Source organism: Montipora foliosa, chromosome 1 (genome assembly GCF_036669935.1).
Source record: "Montipora foliosa isolate CH-2021 chromosome 1, ASM3666993v2, whole genome shotgun sequence".
Classification (NCBI taxonomy): domain Eukaryota; kingdom Metazoa; phylum Cnidaria; class Anthozoa; order Scleractinia; family Acroporidae; genus Montipora; species Montipora foliosa.
In genome coordinates, this window is record NC_090869.1 from 30,471,087 (window position 1) to 30,492,577 (window position 21,491).

Sequence of the window (21,491 nt, forward strand, 5' to 3'; positions counted from 1 at the left end):
ATGAAAAGTGGCCAAATTACGAAGGACAACCCAACGATTATGCACAATTGCGACATGCCTGTCCCGTTTGCTAAATCACTGGAAATCACATGATTTGTTGCGGGACGGGAAATACTCTACTCCCGAAAGGGGATAATATTTTGCGCGGGTCAAATCTCGTAGACCACTGAAAAGCGAAACGAAAAGTTTTTATCCCATTTCTACCCCAGGTGACTCGGGTCTGTCAATTCATACTCAATACAATGCATTGCAATTGCCCTGTGTCAATTCAATACATTGTTCTCCCATTTCATCCTAATAAAAGAAAACGGCGCCAATCTCGGGGTACGTCTAAATCACGAACAGGAACCAGACTCATAAGAGGGGTAGCGGATCATGTAAGCCTTCACAAATTGTCCCGAGAATTTTGCCTTCACTTACAGGTACTAGTACTTCGCCAGTTCCTTGTTACCTTCTTACCTCTGAAACCTTGGTTGTTTACAAAAATCTTCCAAAAATTTTGGTGGAAATTTCCATCAGGTGACCATTTAACTCAGGTCCGTTCGGCCGCCCAGTGATTGCGATTTTACGCGCCAAAATTAAAAATATGGCCGTGAATAGCCTGGAACGTACTGGTAAGACCTTTCAAAACACATATTTCCATCGGAAATTTTCCAACGGGAAACAGGACTACCTTTTCAGACGTCCCTCTGCTCCCGGAAATTTTCCAGTGGAGCGAACCAAAGAGTCCTTTTCCATTTACAAACCAACCGGAATTTCCGGAATTTTCTTTCTAAATAGTAAACAACCCATGTTACTTCTGAAACCTTGTTACGTATACCTTGTTACCAACACCCGTGTCAAAGAGAACACTATTTGCAATGCTGAATAACTTGTGAAATAGGCTTAGCAGAACAAACACATCCGTTTCTGGAGATCTGACTATGATAGTGTTGCCTGGCTGTTGTTTCAGCAATGTGAAGAATGTTCAAAATTATCTTTGTGTCTGCAGTGGTGAGAGCACTCGCCTCCCACCAATGTGGCTCCCACCCCTCCCTTTCAGCCAGAGGGTATTCGAGATTTTTGGAGGGTTATGGAGTTTCATTGGACGCCTGTAACGCCTTAAGGCTGGTTTTCACTAGCGACGGAGTCGGAGTGGTAAGAGCGCTTATGACCTAGTGAAATTCAAAGATCAGAGTAGTAAGCGGAGTCAGGAGCCCATGAATGGGCTCCTGGCGGAGTCATATAAAGCTCGACGGAATCGGAGTCGGAAGAATCAGAACGTTCCATCTTCTTCCGACTGTGCTTATGTTTTATGATTCCTGCGCAAACTCAATAGTCGGAAACGGAAGCAGAAGCGCAAGAACCAACCAATCAAAATGCTTGGAATCGAGCATCGTGATTGATTTTATTCTTCCGCTTCTGCTTCCGACTCCTACAACGCAGTTTTCACTTGATCGTATTAAAGCGACGGAGTCATACTAGTAAGTGGAATCGGTATTCTGCTTCCGACTCCGTCAGTTTATTTCACTACGTCGTATCGTTCTGCGCTTCTGATTACGACTCCGAATCCGTCGCTAGTGAAAACCAGACAAGATGGGGGAAAGGCGCGGCTTCTAAGCTTACTGCGCGGTTTCTCAGCTTCTTCCTTACTAAACGTTTATAAGATCGGCAAGATGTCTTCACGCGTTTTGAGAAAGCTTCAGGGTGGTAACGAACGGGACATTTCCCGTGCTGACGAGGAAGACGAAGACGAATTTAATTTCTTGCCAGTTACGTCAAAGAAGACGAAAGAGAAAGCCTTGGCCAATCCTTTCGATTTGGTATGTTTTTTTCTGGTGGTAGTACCTCATGAAGGCCAGCCAAAACAATCCCGCTTTTAAGAATAAAAATAGATTTAATTTACATGTCTAGTTTAAATCACCTGTTTCTTTTCATTTAAGTTAAATGTAGAGGATCAGCCATCAAATGAAGATTCTCAAGATAGTCAAGAAGATGAAATTCCAAGAGAAAATGCGAGGGAGAATTTAACAGAAGAGAAGCCATGTTCAACTGAGCCTTTATCTAAAAGAACAAAGAAAAAGAAAAAAAAGAAAGGAAACAGAGACATTAAAAATGAAGCAATAATCAAGGTACAACTGTCACTAGAAGTATAACTGAACACACATATATTTTCTCTACCACCGACCAGTTACCTTAGCTGTTTGAGTATCGTGGTGTGCAGGAGGTCATGACTGACTCTCAGAGCCTCAGAGTATTATTATTATTATTATCCTTTTTATTATCGTTATTATTATTATTATTATTATTATTATTATTATTATTATTATTATTATTATTATTATTATTATTTGTCTGAATTGACTGACTATACAGTATAGTCGGATGTTTTCTTTCCTCTCTTCTCTGTCTGACTGCCGTTTTCAGTAAGTTCTTGATGTTCTCCCTAGACACCCTTCACTGTCACTGCATTTAGGTTCGAGGTACTGAAGATCTAAAGAGACCCCTGGCCCTATCTCCTGCATGCTGTTCAAATTCCTGCACTAGTACCATAATGGGATCATCAACATCATTATCATCATCATCATCATTATAAAATCTGGTGTGCAGCTAAGAAGTATCCTGCCATACATTTTTTGACCCTCCTTGGGATCAGTTTTATGCTCAACCTTTATAGATCTGGTTTTTTATGTAATGCCATTCATGAATGGTTTTTATTCACCAAATTCACCGAGCCTGAAGTGAATAATAATTTGTTTAAGTTTTATTAGAGTGGTTTTCAATTGACTGCCGAAAGTAATTAGTGCATTACTTTGGTTTATGATTACTTCACTCAGTGATTGGTTCAAAGTTTTCGCACCTTTTTTCCAACCAATCAGAAGTGAAACCAAAACCAATCGTGACTCGCCCGTGCACATTTTCCCGCACTTTGTGTTGGCTACGTGTAATTACTTCGAGTTTGGATTGGTTTACTGGCTTGTCTCCAACCTTTTTGATTGGCCAAAGTAATTACTTTGCTTTTGGTTTTGCGACACTCAATTGAAAACTGCTCTATTACATATACATGTATGTAGGTTATCATTTGAAAAATTGGCTGTTTCTTTAAAACAATAAATTATTAATTTCTTCGTCTGACACATCGACAAAACGATGTGGCCATTTTGAAGAACCGCTTAGGTGATTATTGCGTAATAATTACCTCAACGGCAACCAATCAGCGGAGAGAATTTTCAATAATCACCTTTGCAGTTATACTAGTTATTATTATTATTATTATTATTATTATTATTATTGATGTTGCCGTAAGTGGATGTACTTTTACAATTTTTCATTCCAAGCAAAAAGAAAAGACTGATGAGCCCAAGAACAAGGATAATGGAAATCATGGGAAAATACGTGGTAAATGTTTAATTATTATGCTCATTGTTGTTTGGGGATGAAGGACTTTTTTTATATAGAACACAACTTAACTTAATGATGACAATTAGGTAAACACATTCTGGCTTACAAGGGTGCCTTATTTGTTGAGGTGTTGACTAAGGGAAAGTGTTTTGTACCCATCCCTGCTCTCTTTTGAATGCTCCCTTCGTTCTGAAAGGTACTCTGTAATGTTTTGCCAAACTAGAAGAGCATACTCCAGCATGGACCAAACAGCAGTATAGATCTCTAAATATACATTATCTTGTGGTTGGGCACCTCCTCTTTTTAGTAATGTAATAGGCCATTTCCGAGTTTATGCCTGCCTCCTCTTCAAAGTGAGTCTAAGTGCAAAGTTTTTCTTAAAAAAATTAGTTTTCATTCATACGTACATGTAAAGTAGAACTAATTGCCATCACAAAAACTTCGCACTTAGACTCGCTTTGAAAAAGAGGCAGACATGAACTCGGAAATGGCCTATTGCATAAAGATGCAGCTTAGAGGCCTTGGCCAAGATACAATCAACATGGCAATTTCATTTAAGGCAGTTTGTATTTGAATTGGAGTGTCGAGTTTGAGCACCAAGACAATGAAAATAGAACACCCTCACCAAATGAACTTATAGCATATTTAATTCTTGTGATGAACATAATAATTATTATTAGCCCAGAGAGTCCAGTTAAACTGATAATAAATATTACGTTTATTGGTTTTTTTTAAGTTTTGAGTTTGTGAAGTTCAACACTTTCTCTTTTCTTAAAACAGGTCCTATTCATGTTGCTACGTCTGGACAGACAACTTCCAGACCTTTGGATACTAAAGCTTTGCTTGGTATAGAACATAGGTACAACCACTTCTTGCACAGTGGAACATTGTAGTTTCATTTTCATTTTTCATTTTCTGTCTTAGTGGTTACATGGTGTTATCTGCTTAAGTTGTTGTTAAGTCATTCTAAAATCATTCTAAGACAGTGAATAAAATCTTCAATTTTCTTTTTTCCATTCTTGAATCAATGTTGTAAATTTGATTTAATCAGAAACTTGAATGCAGAAAATGAAATGAGAAAGCGATTTGGATCTCATGTTGTGAGGGCTGAAAACAAGTAAGTTGTTAATCTGAGGTTTGTGTTGTAATGTCTAAGAATTTTTAATTTGTTTTGTTATTGCAATTCACATAACAACAAGCAAACCACCAGACAAGCTTACTACTACATTGTACGATTTTATCTTAGCTACTATCCATGTCATTGTCCTCTGGGCATAACCAGAACCTTTCCCTCACATTCCATTTTATAAACGTTTGCAGAACTTTGTATGATTGAGTGCTTTGATTTTTTAAGGTTTTAGTGATACAGTAAGTAAACTTGGTCTTTCCTCTTACCAGCAGACAGCGGAAATCACATCAAAGAGTGTATCAACCAGCAACTAGGTATACTTATTCACATTGTAGGTTCTAAATATAAGCACTTCTTGATTGAGTGGTACTTGACGAGAGCAATTTTCTAGAGTTAGCCAGTTGGTACTGTTGCGCATGCAAGGGTTAAGTCTGTGGAAGTATTTGTAAGGCAGGTGATCTGCAGATTTCATGGGTGTTCTTCTCAGCCTTTCAGTTAATCCCCTGTGCCTCTGTATAAGTGGCTACAGCTGTATGTCCAAGGCATTTCTAGAGGAAACCCTTCAGTGGACAGGGCATACAATTTCTCACTTGCTATTTGTAACAGAAATAGAGATCCAAATTGTCTGTAAACTTGGACACGTTTTTTACATATTGCATGTATTTTTAATTTCTTAATTTTTTTTTATGCTTCTCTTTGATGAAATTACTTTCACTTCTTAAACCTTTATATCATTCATAAAATGTGTCGCCATTCAAATTTTTCCTTGGATTGAAAATTTTCAAACCAGTTGAGTTTAATTTGTATTAATTTGGTTTATTTGTTCTCTTAAGATCACGATAATGAATTTAAGACAAGGAAAAAATAACGTCAAATTAACCAGGCTTACATTTTTAAGATTTGAAAAACAAACATAGAGAGTATATAAAATTATCTTTAATTTATAAACCACACAAGTGGATAGAGCTCTCTCAGCTCACGCTGATTGGCCAACTCTGAAGTGGTTAGCCAAGTACTATTCACCTCCAAGTGGCTGGTGCACGAGATTTGAAATTGCTGGCCCACATTTTACCTTGCCGCTTAATTAATGGCTCGGCAAATATCTACAACTATTTACCTCCATTTTGGATAACAACAATTTTTAAATAATTTTATATAACAGTGCTCAAAATGAAAAAAAAATTCCAGGTTGTCCCTGTTTCAAAAGCCAGGCAACTAAACCCGTAAATTTGGTTGCCCTGATAAATGCTTGGTTGCCCATTGGGAAACCCCCCTGCAATTAAATGCACGCCGTGTTGATATGCAATCACATGGCATTGGAGCTTGAGTATTTCCTAGTTTTAGCATTCTCAAAATGGGATTTTCTATCTCCATCGCCAGCTACACGTGAATTTTCCTATCCGACAATTTTTTGTAAAAGCCGCAGATTTTCAAAACACGAGAAAAATGCTCAACTTCAGCAAATTAATTATTGTCAACTTCACATTACTATCAGACATTGACAAACAGAAAACCGTTGAGTAGTTGGGTGCTGCTTATGTAATACATTCTCAGTTTTTTGCTGGGTCATCCATTGTTTTTTATTCGGGCAACCAACCTTTTAATTTTACCAAAAACTAGTCGCCCACTAAAATTTTTTGAGCACTGTATATTACTTATTTTTATTATAATTGCTACTATTACTGTATTATTATTATTATTATTATTATTATTATTATTATTATTATTATTATTATTATTATTATTATTATTATTATTATTATAGGGTTCATACTACTCCTAGAATTCCTGAAAAGCTTCTCTATTTTTGAAAATTTCTTCCAGGACCCTGGAAAATGCCTTGAAAATTCAATGAAAAAATCAGTTAAAATATTAAAACATAATTTTAAAAAATGATAATTCTAGCCATTGGGGCAATATATTTTATCTTTTGTTGTAGAAATAAGATTTGGGATAGCCCAGACTTTAAAACAATTTTTTTTTAGTTGATACAGTAAACAAGTATATCACTCAATTTCAAGTAGCAAGTTGTTAATTGCCTATATGTAGAGAGATTTACAACTGTATTCAAAGAAAAATAAAGTTTCCATAAACATGGTGACTAAAGAGGATGAGAAAATCACCAACTTCTCTCCTCTTGCAAACGAAATCAGAAAGATGCATCAGGTGTTGATAAAGATTGTGCCATTGGTTGTTGGTTGTTTGGGTGTGATGTCCAGTCAGTTGAAGGGATTTTTGAAATATTATTATTTATTAGTAGTAGTAGTTGTAGTGGTAGTCATCATTCTCATCCTCGGTGGTGGTGGTGGAAGTAAGAATATTGTTACTTTGGCTCTTACATGTACAAGCACACACAGTGTACTGTATGGTATATGATGTGTCCTGTTACACTCTTAATTCTAACTATATTTTATAAACAGGCTGGTTACACCAAAACAATCTTGGCCTCGAATTGGAGCAACAGGTACATGTGATCACATACATTGATTTATTGCTGGTAGCAATTTTTCTTAACTAAAATTATTTTATTTGCAGGGATAAGAATGGAAATGGATGAAATGAACCGTGGGTGAGTCTGGTAATATACACCATCTAAGTTTTTTTCATAAGTTTGAAGTGGCCATACTTTGCATCTCTTCCCGCAAGCTTTCTCTGCTATTGTTGGCAGTGATTAAAGAAATAGTCATGCACTGTCGGGAAACGCCATGTGCAGCATTCAATCGAGTAATATAGTACAGGCTTATGAGAGATTAGTAATTATAAAGCTCACTCAGTCTGACTTACATATTCCTTTTTTAGACACAGCTTCTTTGCATTTCACCATTCTCCGTCATACCAGGAAGTCCAGTTTCAATTTCTTGATGCAGTGGAATCACTTAATCCCAACAACATTTCTGTAAGTGATACTGCTTAATTATTAATTACTGGTAATTCCTGGCATTAACTCAAACAAGGTAGATAACCTATCCTTTGTTCATGTACATGTACATGTAAGAAAACAATAGCATGAGCATCTCTGGTGCAAAATAAATGAAGAAAGAGAACACTTTTGGAGCCCACAAAGCTTGGTGATGAATGATTTTACTGCATGACCCCATGCACCAAGGAAATATTTTAAAGTTGTAGAACACCCATTGAAGAGGTTAAGCTACTTGCTTGGCATAGAACAAAAAGAAAAAAAGTCAGGTTCCCAAGCAGTATTTGGACTTGCAACCTCAGTAACACTGCCCTCGTTAAATAAAGTATTGTATATTTGATGCTTGACAAATTCATGTATAAGAACTCCTTGGGAGCCAGAATGATTTTCTTCTTAGACGGTGTCCCACTCATCTGCAGCCTCGAAAAATGTCATTTGCCTCCAAGATGTCTATTCAACTCTACATGTAGTTGGGAAGTGGATTTTGTTTTATGGATATAATTTAAATTTGGTTTTGTTGTAGGATATTTTAAATACACATCCTTACCATGTGGACTCCCTGCTTCAACTGAGTGAAATATGCAAAATGGGAGAGGATTATCAAATGGCTGCAGAGCTAATTGGTTAGAATTGAAAGATTATGGTGCTATAATACATTGATTTCATATTTCAAAAAGGATTTTATCATAATATTTCTGATAATGTTGAATTGGATATTTTCTGTTGCATTTCAGAAAGAGCGCTTTACTGCTTTGAAAGAAGTTTCCACACAATCTTTAATCTTACAACGGGCTACTCAAGACTTCGATACAGAAGAGCAGAGAACAGGTTCATCATAGCTTCTCAAGTGGTCATAATAATTATCCCCATGCTCTTTAGACTAAATTATTATCTTCCCTCTCATTTTTTTCTTTTTTTACAATTTAATTATTATCGGTGACAAAAAAAATCTTACCACAACACAATCTATACAATCTTCTAAGAAATAACAAAAAAACAAACACAATGACAACTTACTAAAATAAATAGACCTCAGAGAAATTAGAAACTACATTTTTTAGTTTTACTTAGGGTTGCCTAACTTTTACTGGCTTATTGGTGAGAGTAACTTATTGTACATGGCTTCCTTCAATGTGGCTGGCCCCGTTTTGACCACTTTTGCCCTCTTAGAAGGAAGACTAATGGAATTCAATTACCCTAGAATTAGGATAGTTCACCATGCTAATTTGGGAGAAAAATTAATCTCCAAGCTCTCATGATCATCTTAAGCTTGGATCCAGTTTCAATGTAAGCACTACAGAGAAGCTTTTTTGGGTATACTTTTGTGGTGTTTACCTTTGTTATGATATGGAATTTGTAGTAATTTGTATATTTTTAATAAAGTAGTTGATTGTGTTTCTAGCGAGCACTTACTGGTAAGCATGCACACACTAATGATGCGAGAAATCATGTGTACTTGATATGCACAATGCAAGACTTTAAAACCACCTTGAAAAATTTTGTCTTTTAGATCCTTCTATGTTGCATTGTTTCGTCAAATCATCTTTGTGGGACAAAAAGGTAAGCTACATTTTAGAAATACTGAAAATACCAACGTGAATTTCCGTTCGTCAAGTGATAATTTGCTTAAAACAGTTGAACGTTGACCCTGAACAGTTCTTGGAAACAAACAAGTTTACCCAATGTCAGAGAAGATCTCCATCAATTTCAAGGTTTTTGTTCTGCAAGGGTTGTTCCTGAGATCATTATAAGACTACTACTCATATACTGGTGGCAATACATTTTGCAATACCTGGCAATTAAAAAAGCTAGCAAAAATGTTGAGGAACAACTTAAGTTGAATTTTTTTTCTTTGCTTTGTTTTCCTGTTTCTTTAGGTTGCTACAGAACAGCTTTGGAATTGTGCAAACTTTTACTCAAGTGAGGTTTTTGTATTGCAACTTGATTAGTAACGAGCCTTGATCCAACCAATATAATATTCTCTAAAAATGTGTCCTCCTTGAAGAGAAGTACCATTAAACCTAGTAACCAAGAGTGTAGGGACACTAGATTACATATCACACCCTCCTTCTTTCCATATTCATTCACCCACTTCCTCCTAAAAACCTTTGTTTTTAAGATATCATTAAGGACGGTGCCTATTATTGTTATTGCGCATACGTTCTGCGCATCTCGAGATACTCGGATTTCCTATGGGTAGTGCTTATTAATACAGAGATATTTTTGCGTGGTTCAAAACCATGCGGAGAAAGCAGAATTTAGCAAGTGCTCTTTGTATCCAAAAAGAAAATTGGGAGTAATCAAGCATTTTTCAGAGATAATTAATCTTCAGTTTGGAAAAGAATGCCATACATTGCTTTGTATTTTAAAGCTTTAAAATTACAAATATTGTTGATTAAATTAATTATCTTTGAAAAATGCGTGGTTACCCCCAAAAACTCCAGCTTACTTTCTGGAGGCAGAGTTGACCTTCCCAGCTATATTCGGAAATTTGGTTTGAAACCGAAACTCAGTTTGGCACTTAGCACTTGAAGGTAAGATCCAGCAGAATTATGAAAACACAGTAAAAGCTTCAGGCATCATAAATGCTAATAGTATAAATTCACCCCTTGAAGTTGTCCTAACAATTAATTTACAGTAACTCCTTTAGTATTCTGAACCTGATTGCAGACAGACAGACCTACGATGTACATGTACTGTAAGTCACTTGTGATCATGTATCATCTCACAGTCTCCCTGATTGGGTATAAAGTCATGATAGCTTTTAATGTATCAGTGTTGCACATGTTGTATACCTGGTTCAAAATGTTATTTTTCAGCCTTGATCCAGATGAAGATCCCCTTGCTGTGCTCCTAATGATTGATTTCTATGCCCTGAGATCAGAGCAGTTTGATTTCCTTGTACGATTGTTTGAAGAATGGGGGGTAATATCACATTCTTATTTCAATAAGTTGTGCTTGGGTTAGAAACTTGATGGTGGGAGCATTTCTAATCTCTTGGGGAGTGAAATTCAAAATGGTTGCTCTGGATATTTTGTTGTAGCCCAAATACTCCCCCCCCCCCCCCCCTCCCTGCCCACTTTCCCAGTTAAGGTGCCTCAAACCAGTTGCTATACAATCAAGAATATTCAGAAGGATTGGCTGTATTGATCACCAAACACTGTGTTGTGGTACCATGTGAAACAGCAATAATACCATTGATTAGCACGAAACACTACATATTTTTATGTAATATGTTACCATAACAATGGCATTAAACCATCAAATAACATAATATTATTTTGTCTTCAAATGCTTAGAACTCAAAATTTTAATATTAACTCAGTAACACCCATTTTTATTGCTGGAAAGCTGTAAAGCCAGTTAAGGTGTAACTTTGGAAAAATTAAAAGAAAATTATGTTAGTAGCAGATTCAAAGTTACCTTTACAATAATTGTTGACACATAAAGGTACATGTAGCCCTGAACCTGCTGCACAGAATTGTTCTTAATTTGCAGAGAATTTAAAGTTGCTTTTCCAGCAATTGAAAATGAGGGTCATCAAGTTCATTTTTGAAGTATAAGTATGTAGCCTGTTTTTGATGGCTCTCTTGTTGCTATGGTAACCTATTATATCACATTAATGCTGTAATAATAATAATTATTAGCATGTCATGTAGTTCCTTAGCATTATTGTTATCACATGAAACAGCATTGTAGAGAGTCAATCCTTCCAACAAAATAATATTTTTAAAATGTTGAAAGTAAACAAGAAATAACCTTTAGTTTTGCTAGAGTTTGTAAACTTTAGTTTTGTTCCTGGGACTCAACACAGCTGCCATAAGCAGGGTTTGGTTTAAGGTGGTTCAAACCAAAGCTTACCTTTTATTTTCTTGGAGTCAGTATTACCATAGACATGATAAACATGTGTTCTTAATATTGCAAAATATAATTGCCAAAAAATTGAAACTCTCAAAAGAAATCAAGTGAATTGATAAGCATCTGTTACAACTCTTATCTTGAGAGAAGACGTGTGTGTGGGTGACACAGAGGCAAAGTAACAATCTAGTATCGTGACTCGGAGCCGGTATGCATACTTCATGGAAATATTAAAATTATTTGAACAGATGCTACTTACATGCTATTCTATAAAATGGGAAATTTGTATGTTTGAGGAGCCTTTGTTCAATTAAATACTGTTATAAAAAAGAGATTTGGTAGCAGTTTTATTGACCTTTAAGATGCCATCTTTGACCCAAACTGGTTGCATCATATATAGGACATGGCCTCCATAATGTATAATGAATTGAAAATAAATTGATATTTGTTTTAACTTTAGCCTCACAGAAACTTGTCTCAGCTCCCCAACTTTGCATTTTCTGTGGCCCTTGCTCACTTTCATTCCAGTAAAAAAGATGGAGAAACAAAGAAAGCTGATGAGATGGTAAGTGAAATACATGTACCATCTTTCATTGTCACTTCAGCTCAGTTCTATCCATTCAGAACACTCAGATATTTTAAAAAATTTATGAGCACCTAATCCTGTCCCTCTCTGTTAAATTCACTCACTTTTTTATGTTGATACATGTATCATGTGTTTTGTCACATTGTTGCCCAAACTTCCTCATGTTTCACAAGAGATTATGATCTCTGCATTGTGCAGCAAGGTTTCTCAAAAATTAACACTGCTCTGGTACACATTCCTGATAAGTGCTGGTGCAGTTGCAGATTTAAGGAACATCCTACTTAAAAGGTGATGCGTAACCAGTCGATTTCATCGCCTGATGAAGACTACAATCTTAGACAAAACTGTTGGGAAGGTTAGCACTTTTGAAGTCTTCATTGCTTCTCTCCCCTCCCCCCTCCTTCAATGTTGTGCAAAACTGAATGGTTTCAGTGGGAAATTGTTGACTTACCTTCCAACATTGAATAGGGGGGAGGGGGGCTATGTAAGAGAAAGTGAAACTATTTCTTTTGAGCATTAACGGAAGCAGGTTGAAATGCAGCTCTGGTGTGGTTCATTTACATAACCTTCCCAACTACTTTTGTCTATGATTGTAGCAGTATGCAGTTGAAACGTCGCGATGTGCATCACAAGTGACCACATCGTGAGACAAACGAGAATACTTTATTATTATTATTGTACTTCACCACGATGAATAACAGCAACCTTTTTTACAACATTACTATTGTTTAAATAGTCTGGATAGCACAAGTGAACTACTAATTTTTTTTAAATACAACCACACTTTTGAGTTCAAGGAACATGTTTCGATGGTTCAAACATCGTCCTCAGCCATAGTGAGTGTAACATTAAAATTTTTACAAGATAATTTGTATATATGTATAACTATCAATACATTGATTCTTTGTAGATTAAATGTTCGTTACAAGTAGGTAAAATTCAAACAAACCAACAATATTATACAGAAAACAACTGACATAACGGTAAAAGTTTAAAAGTGTAATGCTAAACTAAGAGGCTTGAAAATATGAGAATGCTTATCCCGGAAAAGGTGCTCATTTACATGTCTGTAGAAATGCCTGAAATGTAGCGAGCACCACAGCCTGCACAATATTGAGCGGTTGAAACCCGAACTCAACAAACAAGTTGATCTTGTCAGTTTAGCATTACACTTTAAAACCTTTACCATTATGTCAGTTGTGTTCTCTATAATATTGTTGGTTCGTTTTAATTTTAATTTGTAACAAACATTTAATGTACAAAGAATAATTGTATTGATAGTTATATATATATATAATTTATCTTGTAAAAATTTTAATGTTACACTCACTATGGCTGAAGATGATGTTTGAAACATCTAAACATGTTCCTTAAACTCAAAAGTGTGCTTGTATTTTTAGAAATATTAATTATTGTTTAGTATAATTTCATAGATGATTATTTGAAAAATATGCGTTTTCTTTACAACAGTTAATTTCTTGGTCAGTCACCTCGACAAAACAGCTTGTGGCCATTTTGAAAAAACCACTTTAAGAAGGGGTTATAGTGTAATAATAATTAACTCAAGTGCAACCAATCATTGCAGAGGATTTTCAATAATCACCTACATTTATGTATTATTATTCTAACAAGAGATAAGGGGTCAGAACCTTGATGGCTTTTCTTTTTCTTCTTTTTAGCTCCAGGAAGCTTTGATTATGTTTCCAATGGTAAGTAAAGAAGTCATATACGTGTATAACTTACTGAACAGGGAATTACTGTAGAACACAAGAGTTACATATATGACACTGTGCCACATTTTAGAGTTAAGAGCGCAGGTGCAGAAATCAATAGAAAAGTTGTTAAAAATAAAATGTAGACTAAGGTATTTAAAAATGATAAAATTATTTGCTGAAGGATTTGGCGACATTTTGGGGGAATCTTGGAAGGGGTGCGGACAGGGGCAGGGGCATGCAGTTGCTACATCATCTGCTGCTATTAATGGTGATGAACTAATCCTGGTCTGTCATCAGGTTTTGTTGCCTCTTATGGACAAGTGTAATGTTGCGTTAGACTCCTCTCTGATCAAGCATCCATTCTTTTCTCCTGCATCAGCAATGAGGTAAGGTGTCAAGGTCTGATGTTACTGCACAGTCTTTTTATATATCACAAAGGTTTCCCGTCACTGTGAATATCAAATATAACTACATGTATGTAACAATTAAATATCTAAAAAGACATAAAGCATAATGTGTGAAATCAATTAAAGATACTAAGATAGTCTGTGAGGGCAGGTTTAAAGCTACCGGTAACCACGGAAGCCTCATCTAATAAAAGGGAAGGTACTGCATTCCATTCTTTCAAAGTTCTCCTGAAGAAGTTTTACTTGTAATTGCTACTATTACTGCTAATGTTAATAAATCTGTTGCTATGGTAAGAACGTGTAACATGGGTGGGACATACATGTAGATTGTACTCCGTGATGTTAATACATGATATTCAGTCATGCAATTTTACATCTCAGTTCTAATGAATGTCATCTTATCTTATGACCTTTTGCTTTGGTGTGTAACAATTTGCTTTGCACACCTTCTTCCAAATTATCCGAAATAGGGTCTATCTATGAAGGGCTTATTTCTCTGAGTTTCTACATGTAAGGCTGTTTTGTTTTTCCGCAAAGTAAGGTTTTTGTGGGCTTTTTGTGATATGTTCTCTCTACTGGCAACTGTTGGCACTAACTAGCATAATTTATCCTTATCCACTGGGATTTCTTAAGTTTTTTTTAAATATTTAATGGCCATACTTTGTATAAAATGTTCAGATGTGTCTCTATTGAGTCAATGATGTTAACGAAAAAAAATTTAGAAGGTAATGATTGATGCACAGGAGACCTAACGACTTGCCTATTGGCTTGGTCTTCCTGTGACTATGCCTCAGACTTGATTATAGGAGGCAGTGTGGCCCAGTGGTTAGAGTGCATGCCCTGAGATCCCGGGATCACGGGTTTAAGACACGTTCTGACCACTGGTTGAATTTGTTCCTGGTAGTCCCTGGTTCAACGTCTCAGCTGCACTTGTAAATAGCCAACTGGTTTGCCTCTGGCCAGCTGGGATTCTTAACAGTTGTTGTTGAATGTTCTGTTCTGTCGTGATCGTGTTCATTGGCCCTGAAAAGCCTCCATGGGCAGTGGTCAATTAAGTAAGTATGATTACATGTGACTTTGTCTATAGTTACCCATTGGCCTTAAAGCAACTTGAAGCTCTGTACATTGGCAGAACATACCATGCTTGGAAAGAAACAGAGGTAAAGAGAAGGATATTGCTTTTGTTAAAGAAAGTGAATATCCTCCTGTGATTAAGAACTTTATTGTCAGCAAGTACCCATGTACCCATGGGATATGGAATAGAGGTTACCTTGCCAGTTTGACATTTATTTTGTTGGTTTTTTTCATTCTTTGTTGTTGGTATCATTGTCATTGCGTCTATGATTAATAACTTTGTTTTCAGTGTTTTCCTATCAGAGATTGGTTGGGACCACTCATTTTTTTTTGCTTTTATCGCAGTGTAATGTGGTCTTTGTTATTGTGTTTTCATTGTTAAATTTCCCCTTTCCTCTTTGAGATTAGACGTTTATTTTTTTTCTTGTTATTGTTGTTTGGGGAATCTCCCCTCCCCTCCCCTCCCCTCCCCCCCCCCCTTCCCCTTATACCCTGTGTTCTACTTTAAGTCCATCACCTCAAATGAGTATATCTTTTTTTAAAAGCATGTTGATCCTTTGCGTCTTTTGGCTGGTATGGAAAAGGGCCTTTCAAAAACACACATGACAGCATATGACAAAAAGATATAAAAATGGCTGTGTTTTTTCTTCATTACATCAGGTGATTGACTGGTTAGCTATGAACGTGAAAATCGTTTTGGAAAGAGTAGATGCCAAGGATCCTTTGGTAGAGCAGTGTACACACAAGTAAGTTTTAGCTCATTCATTTTTTTAAACTTATCCGTCAATATCATTCCTTTTGGAAGGCAGTTCGCATGATGTCACTTATTTTGACATAAATAAAATGTGAGCACTAAATTCTTCGGCAAACATTTTCTAGAGTATCTGAGTAGGCTTGCTCAGTGTGGAACCTGTGAACTAAACCTGGGGGGTTGGGGGGGGGGGGATGGGTACTCCCTCATAAGGGCTTACTGGGGACGTGCCCCCAGCCAGGGTATGTTTTTCGGGATTTTTGTCTTAAACAGGGTGTCGAATATATCATTTTTTGTCTTAATCAGGGTATCGATTTATCAATTTTTGTCTTAAACTGGATATCTTTTCTCGGACGATAAACAGCAAAATTTTTGCAAGCCCTTGTTAATTAATGTTGACTTCCGTTGACTTTGGCATTGGCACATTAAATGTCTTAAACAGGGTATCAAAAATCAGAATTCTGTCTTAAACAGGGTAGGAAAATTAGCGATATTTGCCTTAAACAGGGTCAGGGTATGAGGGGCCGTGCCGCACCTCCCCACCCAGGGATATATCTAGTACCCCCCCCCCCCCTTGGGGAACTAAACGACATATTCAGCAAATCGAACTAGTTCAACATAGAACAGCAAGGTTCGTTTTTAAAGACTACACAGACGTTATATTTTAGTGTTGTTACCCCCGTGTTAAATCAGCTTGGTTGGGACACTTCTTTGAAAAACGCAGAGTTTCGTACCAATTATCCATGTTTTATAAAATCCAACAAGGCTTAGTCGTTATCTCCCTTTCATCTGTAGTATGTCAACTAACATGGGCTTCTCGAGTACCCAGTGCATTGCCCTTTCGTCATATTCGGACCAGTTGCAATGTTTATAAATACTCGTTCTACTCAAGTTCAATAGTTACCTGGAATCAGTAAGCTGTAACTACTGATATTTTTCCCTCCACCAGTGGTATAATGCCCACCATAAGATAAATGATCAGGCCCCAGTTGTTCGAAGGGTGGATAGAACTATCCACTGGATAAATCAATATCCACTGGATAACTCAATTGGTTTTGCTAGTGTTTATCCCCTGGATAGTGATTTATCCGGTGGATAGCGTTATCCACCTTTTGAACAACCCAGGCCTGGTCGTTATATATATATATTTTTTGTAAATTAAATTCACTGTATTTAATTCATGATTTTAGTATCCATAAAATCATGTAAATAGTAATTTTATAACGTAGATATCTATTTTAAGATACGACATGATAACAATTTTCTCCTTTATCCATAATTATTACTTTTTTTTTAACTCCTACAATCCTGGTTAAAAAAACTTTGGGACACTTGTCAAATTTGGCCGAAAAGTAGACAATTTTCTATACATGCTTCCATCGTTGTAATTATGAGCAACGTGTGCTCTTCTTTTGCTGTCTTTTTCGCTTCCCCCCCTTAACCCCCCCTTCCTCAGACAATGTTAAAACATTCGTGAGATCGATGAACTACTCTTGACTTCGGACACCGTGAAAAATCAACGTTGTAAAGGTGGGTGGAGGGTAAAGCGGGCATAGTCCCAACAGTTTTGACCAGGATTGTACTATAGTGTACACTTTTTAGAGTATTAAAGCGACTCTTCTTTGTTACTGTTTCTTTGTAGGCGTCAAGTACGGTACAAAGGAACACCACGGAATGTTTACCGACACATTATAATGTCAGGTCAGTGGTGGCCGATTTGTCAGCTGTTCGTGTCTTAGAAAGGTTTTGAGTAGGCACCATGGGGCGAATTTCAATGATGGGTACATGCAATATTTTCACCAGAGGACTCCGCTTCACTTTACTATTTTTGTATTGTTTCAGATATCAAGGATGCCACTGCTTCTCTGCCTGTGGTATGACAAGCGTGTTTCTTCGTATTCCAAGTTTTTTAAAAAGCCAATCTGCAGAATACCCCGCCACATCAAAACCATACCCCTGAAAAGGTTTGATACGAGGTTAGAAAACCTATACTAAGAGTCCAGCCTCTTCAGAGGTACGGCTTCAAAATGTCAGGGTATTCCGCAGTTACTCTAACATTTCTACCCCTTTCTGCTCGTCAACTAAGGATATAATATAATTTTTTTGTAACTTTCGTTGTCAGGATTTGGCTAATGTGCCTCTTCTGTCTTACGATCCTCTTCCGCCTCTGGATTCGGTGTCAGGATACAAGCGGCCATCGAGGTAGAATATTTTGATTACGTGTTCTAAGGCGCGGTGCGACATCACCCGCACTACTGCATCGCATGTTATGTAGAGGCAGGTTTTGTTTCGTAAACATTATCGCGCGCAGCAAGTCTTGAGGTGGAGGTAGCCGCGTAGCAAGCATATCCGTGAATTTTCGATGTTTTCGCCGCACCCCATTTTTTCTCGCGGCTAAAACATCGAAAATCTGTCATGTTCCCCCCACGGAAACGCTTGCTACGGAGGCTAAGGTGGAATCGGTTTCTGCTCCTGTGCCGATGCATGCAACAACCAGGTTTTGTATAGAAAGGGTGATATTTAATAAAAGTGTGGAAATATTCTCCGGATGGAAAACGGTTGGGCCACAGTCTGCGTCACTATGCCTAACTTCGTCCTTTGATTTCCAAATGTCAGCCAATTACGTACATGTTTTTGTGTTGTCTTGGCTATGTTATCAGGGTCTTGCAAAGTTATCAAGTTTACATACATACGAGATATTAAGGAGCTAATCTAAAGGATTATTCGGTATTCGAGTGGGAGGCCGTCTCATAAAGACAGTGCAATATGCAGGTGATCAAGCAACATTGGCCAGTTCTGTTGAGGGTCTTCAGCGCATGATGGATAAAATGCAGGAAACCACAGGAGAATATGGTATGGAGATCAACTTAAAGAAGGCAAAGGTGATGAAAATCAGTAAGAGGTCTGGCAAGGAACTTTGCGATCTTCCTCGAAGGTGAACAGTTAGCCAAATGACACATTTCAATTATTTTGCGAGCCTGATTACACAGGACGATTGAGAATCGCTCGGGCAAAGAATGCTTTCTGTAATAGGAAAGAACTGTTGACAAAAGTATTCAGCCTTGACCTTAAGAAGAGAATTGTTAAGACTGTCATCTGGAGCACATTGTTGTATGGCGCCGAGTCGTGGTTCTTGAGGAAGGAAGATATACGGAAGTTGTAGCACTGCGAGATGAGTAATGATGAGGTACTTCGACGTGTCGGTGAGGAAAGATCAATTGTAAATATTAACAGAAGACAGAGAGCCTGGCTTTGACAAAGACTGCGTCATGGTGATCTTCTCCCTTTAGTGATTGAGGGGAGAGTGGAGGGAAGGAGGCCTCCTGGGAGACCCAGAACGGCAGCGCTGGACAGAATAAGGAGCGGCAGCCCGTATGAATCAGTAAAGAGACAAGCTATGGAGCGAAAACTATGAGGAAGGACCTGCCTGCGGGCAGAGCACACACAAACATAATCTAAAGGCCGTTACTATTAACTTTCATGGTTGCCATAGTAAGCTACTTAAACAACCACTTGATGACCTGCTCAGCGAAGAACGAGGAATAAGAGTTATGCATGCGCGATTGCTTCGAAATTGCAGGGTGTCAAGTTCTTATTTTCCCTATTATTCCAAGTCGTTATAATTTTCTCCTATTATTTTTTTCTTAAAGTGGTTCTACGACCAAAAAAACAATTCTTTTTTTTCTTTGGATTTCAAAACTATGTTAACTAAACACTAACTGACCCAAGTTTTAAGTTGTGATTTTAAAAAGACACCTGTTTATTTTAACTGGAATTTTCTTATTTATTGGTCCGCCATTACTAACTTTAAAATCTTGAGAGAGCTGGGTCGAGGAGAAAATGACGTCAAAGACTCACTAGTTTAAGAATGCAATGCTGTGTACGCGGCCGAACTAATATGCAGCACGGGAGTTTCGGGCTTTCAGACTTTTAAACACGTGTTTTGCATATGTAATAAATTGCGTTTACACGCTGAAATTTTAAGCTAGTGAGTAAATGACGTCATTTTCTCTAGATCCAACCCTCTGAGGTCCAATCGGCCAGTTTTGAACGTGAGTAATGGCGGACCGTGAAATCCAAAACTTACACTCAAAATAAACAGCCTTTGGATAAAACTCAAAGCTCAAAATTTTGCCAGTTAGGTGTTAAGCAAACACGCTTTCAAAATCCGAAGAAAAAAAAGGAAATGATTTTTTGATCATAGTACCACTTTAAATCAAAAACCTCCAACTTTGCCTGGTTGTTAATTGGCTGTGGTCGGTGCAGCAAAATGCAGTGTTGATTGATGGTGAGAATTACGAAGCCAATGTACATAAACCGTGAAATTGCCTTGGGGTGTGAATTGCGTCACTTTGCGCCATGCTCGCTTCCCTCGCCTCCATTTCACCCAGATAATATCAAGTTGTCACTGTTTTAAGCCATGCCTTTGAGAACAGTGCACCTTGGGAACTTTCAGAGTCTGCTACCGTTTTTGTGTGAGGTCTTACAGGAGATCTCGCTGTTTTTCGAAAACGTTTATATTTTCTTTCATTGGGTGAAAAATTCCTACTTTCCTGTTTGTCTCCCCTCTGTGTTTAACACCCTGAAATTGAAAATCCTAATTGTACTTGTCGTGGTCCAGTCTGAAGGCGAACTTTCTGCTGCAATTCTCCGTTTTTAGCCCAACTCGACCGCCAAAACCAATGCGCATGGTCGGAACTGAAAACTCCTGCTGCTGTGGAAGGTCGATGTTATGGATAGTGCTACCGCTAAAGCAAAATGTGTATGTGATGTTTTACCACGACATTGGTTGCTACAGACTGTAACTTCATGTTGGGCTTGAGGAATTTGTAATTTGTAGCTTAGTTGGATTTAGGGTTTTCTAAGTTCATTTCTCCTTGTTACAGGAGCACTCGTCTTGACCAAGAACACGGTGCGCTATCGATGTTCTTCCGTTCATTATTACCGTCCTTTAACACTCAGGCTCCTATTGGTCAACGTGAACGGTTGCAAGCGAGGCTGGAACCTCCCATAGAAGGTGCAGAAGGTGCACCCAGGCCTCTGCATGACACAGACCTCGCGCGAGGAGTTGAAAATTTGTTGACTGCCATGAGAGAGCTGTTGAACACTCTAAGCCAGAGGGATCCACCGGAAGGCGAACAACAAGGTGAAACGGGAGACGATGATCGTGATCCAGACGAATGGGAGGACGGCGACGAAAATAACTGAAGGGCGCGTTTGACGCCAACTGGAACATATTAGGGCTCTTGACACAAACTCTCGTTTGGTTATTATTGTTAGATCAAAACCAAGGTTAACAGGCCTTTGTTTCGACGGGGGAGGGGAGGGCGATCATTTTGAATTTTCTTAGGACGCTGGACACTGGGAGTTCTTCAAACTAATGTAATAAAAAAATTCGAAAGTTCAGTGCTTCCTGCTTTCTTTGATTGTGCTTCCACTTCGTCACACGAAGGGCTAACACCCTAAACGTCAGCTTTCAAATCTTTCTTACGGTGGTTAATTCACCTTTAGTAATATTTAACAATTATTTGCCAAAGGCGAGGTGAATATCGGTGAATAATAATCAAGGTTTTTATTGACCGATATTCACCGAGCCTGAGATGAATAATTGCTTTAGTATAATTACATTATCAATACAGTTTGGACGTCTTCTTACACTTGATTCTAAAATGT

At 37.6% G+C, this 21,491-nt stretch overlaps 2 protein-coding genes across 3 annotated transcripts in view; one reads left to right on the plus strand and one right to left on the minus strand.

Annotated features, from left to right (window-relative positions):
* Window positions 1-93, minus strand: part of LOC137996406 (alpha-N-acetylglucosaminidase-like) — a 9,043-nt gene extending 8,950 nt beyond the window's left edge. The window contains exon 1 of the mRNA XM_068841788.1: window positions 1-93. This exon is cut by the window's left edge and continues 390 nt beyond it. Within this exon, the coding sequence (XP_068697889.1) occupies window positions 1-56 (56 nt within the window). The 5' untranslated portion in view covers window positions 57-93.
* A 1,476-nt stretch (window positions 94-1,569) lies between these two features.
* Window positions 1,570-21,224, plus strand: LOC137996414 (ribosome quality control complex subunit TCF25-like). Of its 2 annotated transcripts, none has more exons than XM_068841807.1 (23): window positions 1,570-1,802; window positions 1,923-2,111; window positions 3,318-3,378; window positions 4,162-4,240; window positions 4,433-4,498; window positions 4,780-4,824; window positions 6,931-6,974; window positions 7,046-7,079; window positions 7,310-7,406; window positions 7,951-8,050; window positions 8,162-8,255; window positions 8,938-8,987; window positions 9,305-9,347; window positions 10,247-10,352; window positions 11,746-11,850; window positions 13,551-13,580; window positions 13,884-13,972; window positions 15,081-15,153; window positions 15,728-15,813; window positions 17,461-17,519; window positions 17,661-17,692; window positions 17,941-18,020; window positions 20,705-21,224. In XM_068841807.1, the coding sequence occupies exons 1-23, from the start codon at window positions 1,656-1,658 to the stop codon at window positions 21,024-21,026; spliced, it is 2,031 nt and encodes a 676-aa protein (XP_068697908.1). In that variant the 5' UTR covers window positions 1,570-1,655; the 3' UTR covers window positions 21,027-21,224. The 2 variants fall into 2 exon arrangements, with proteins under 2 accessions (XP_068697908.1, XP_068697902.1); XM_068841801.1 differs by having other exon boundaries at window positions 1,591-1,802; window positions 4,783-4,824.
* Window positions 21,225-21,491: the final 267 nt, after the last annotated feature.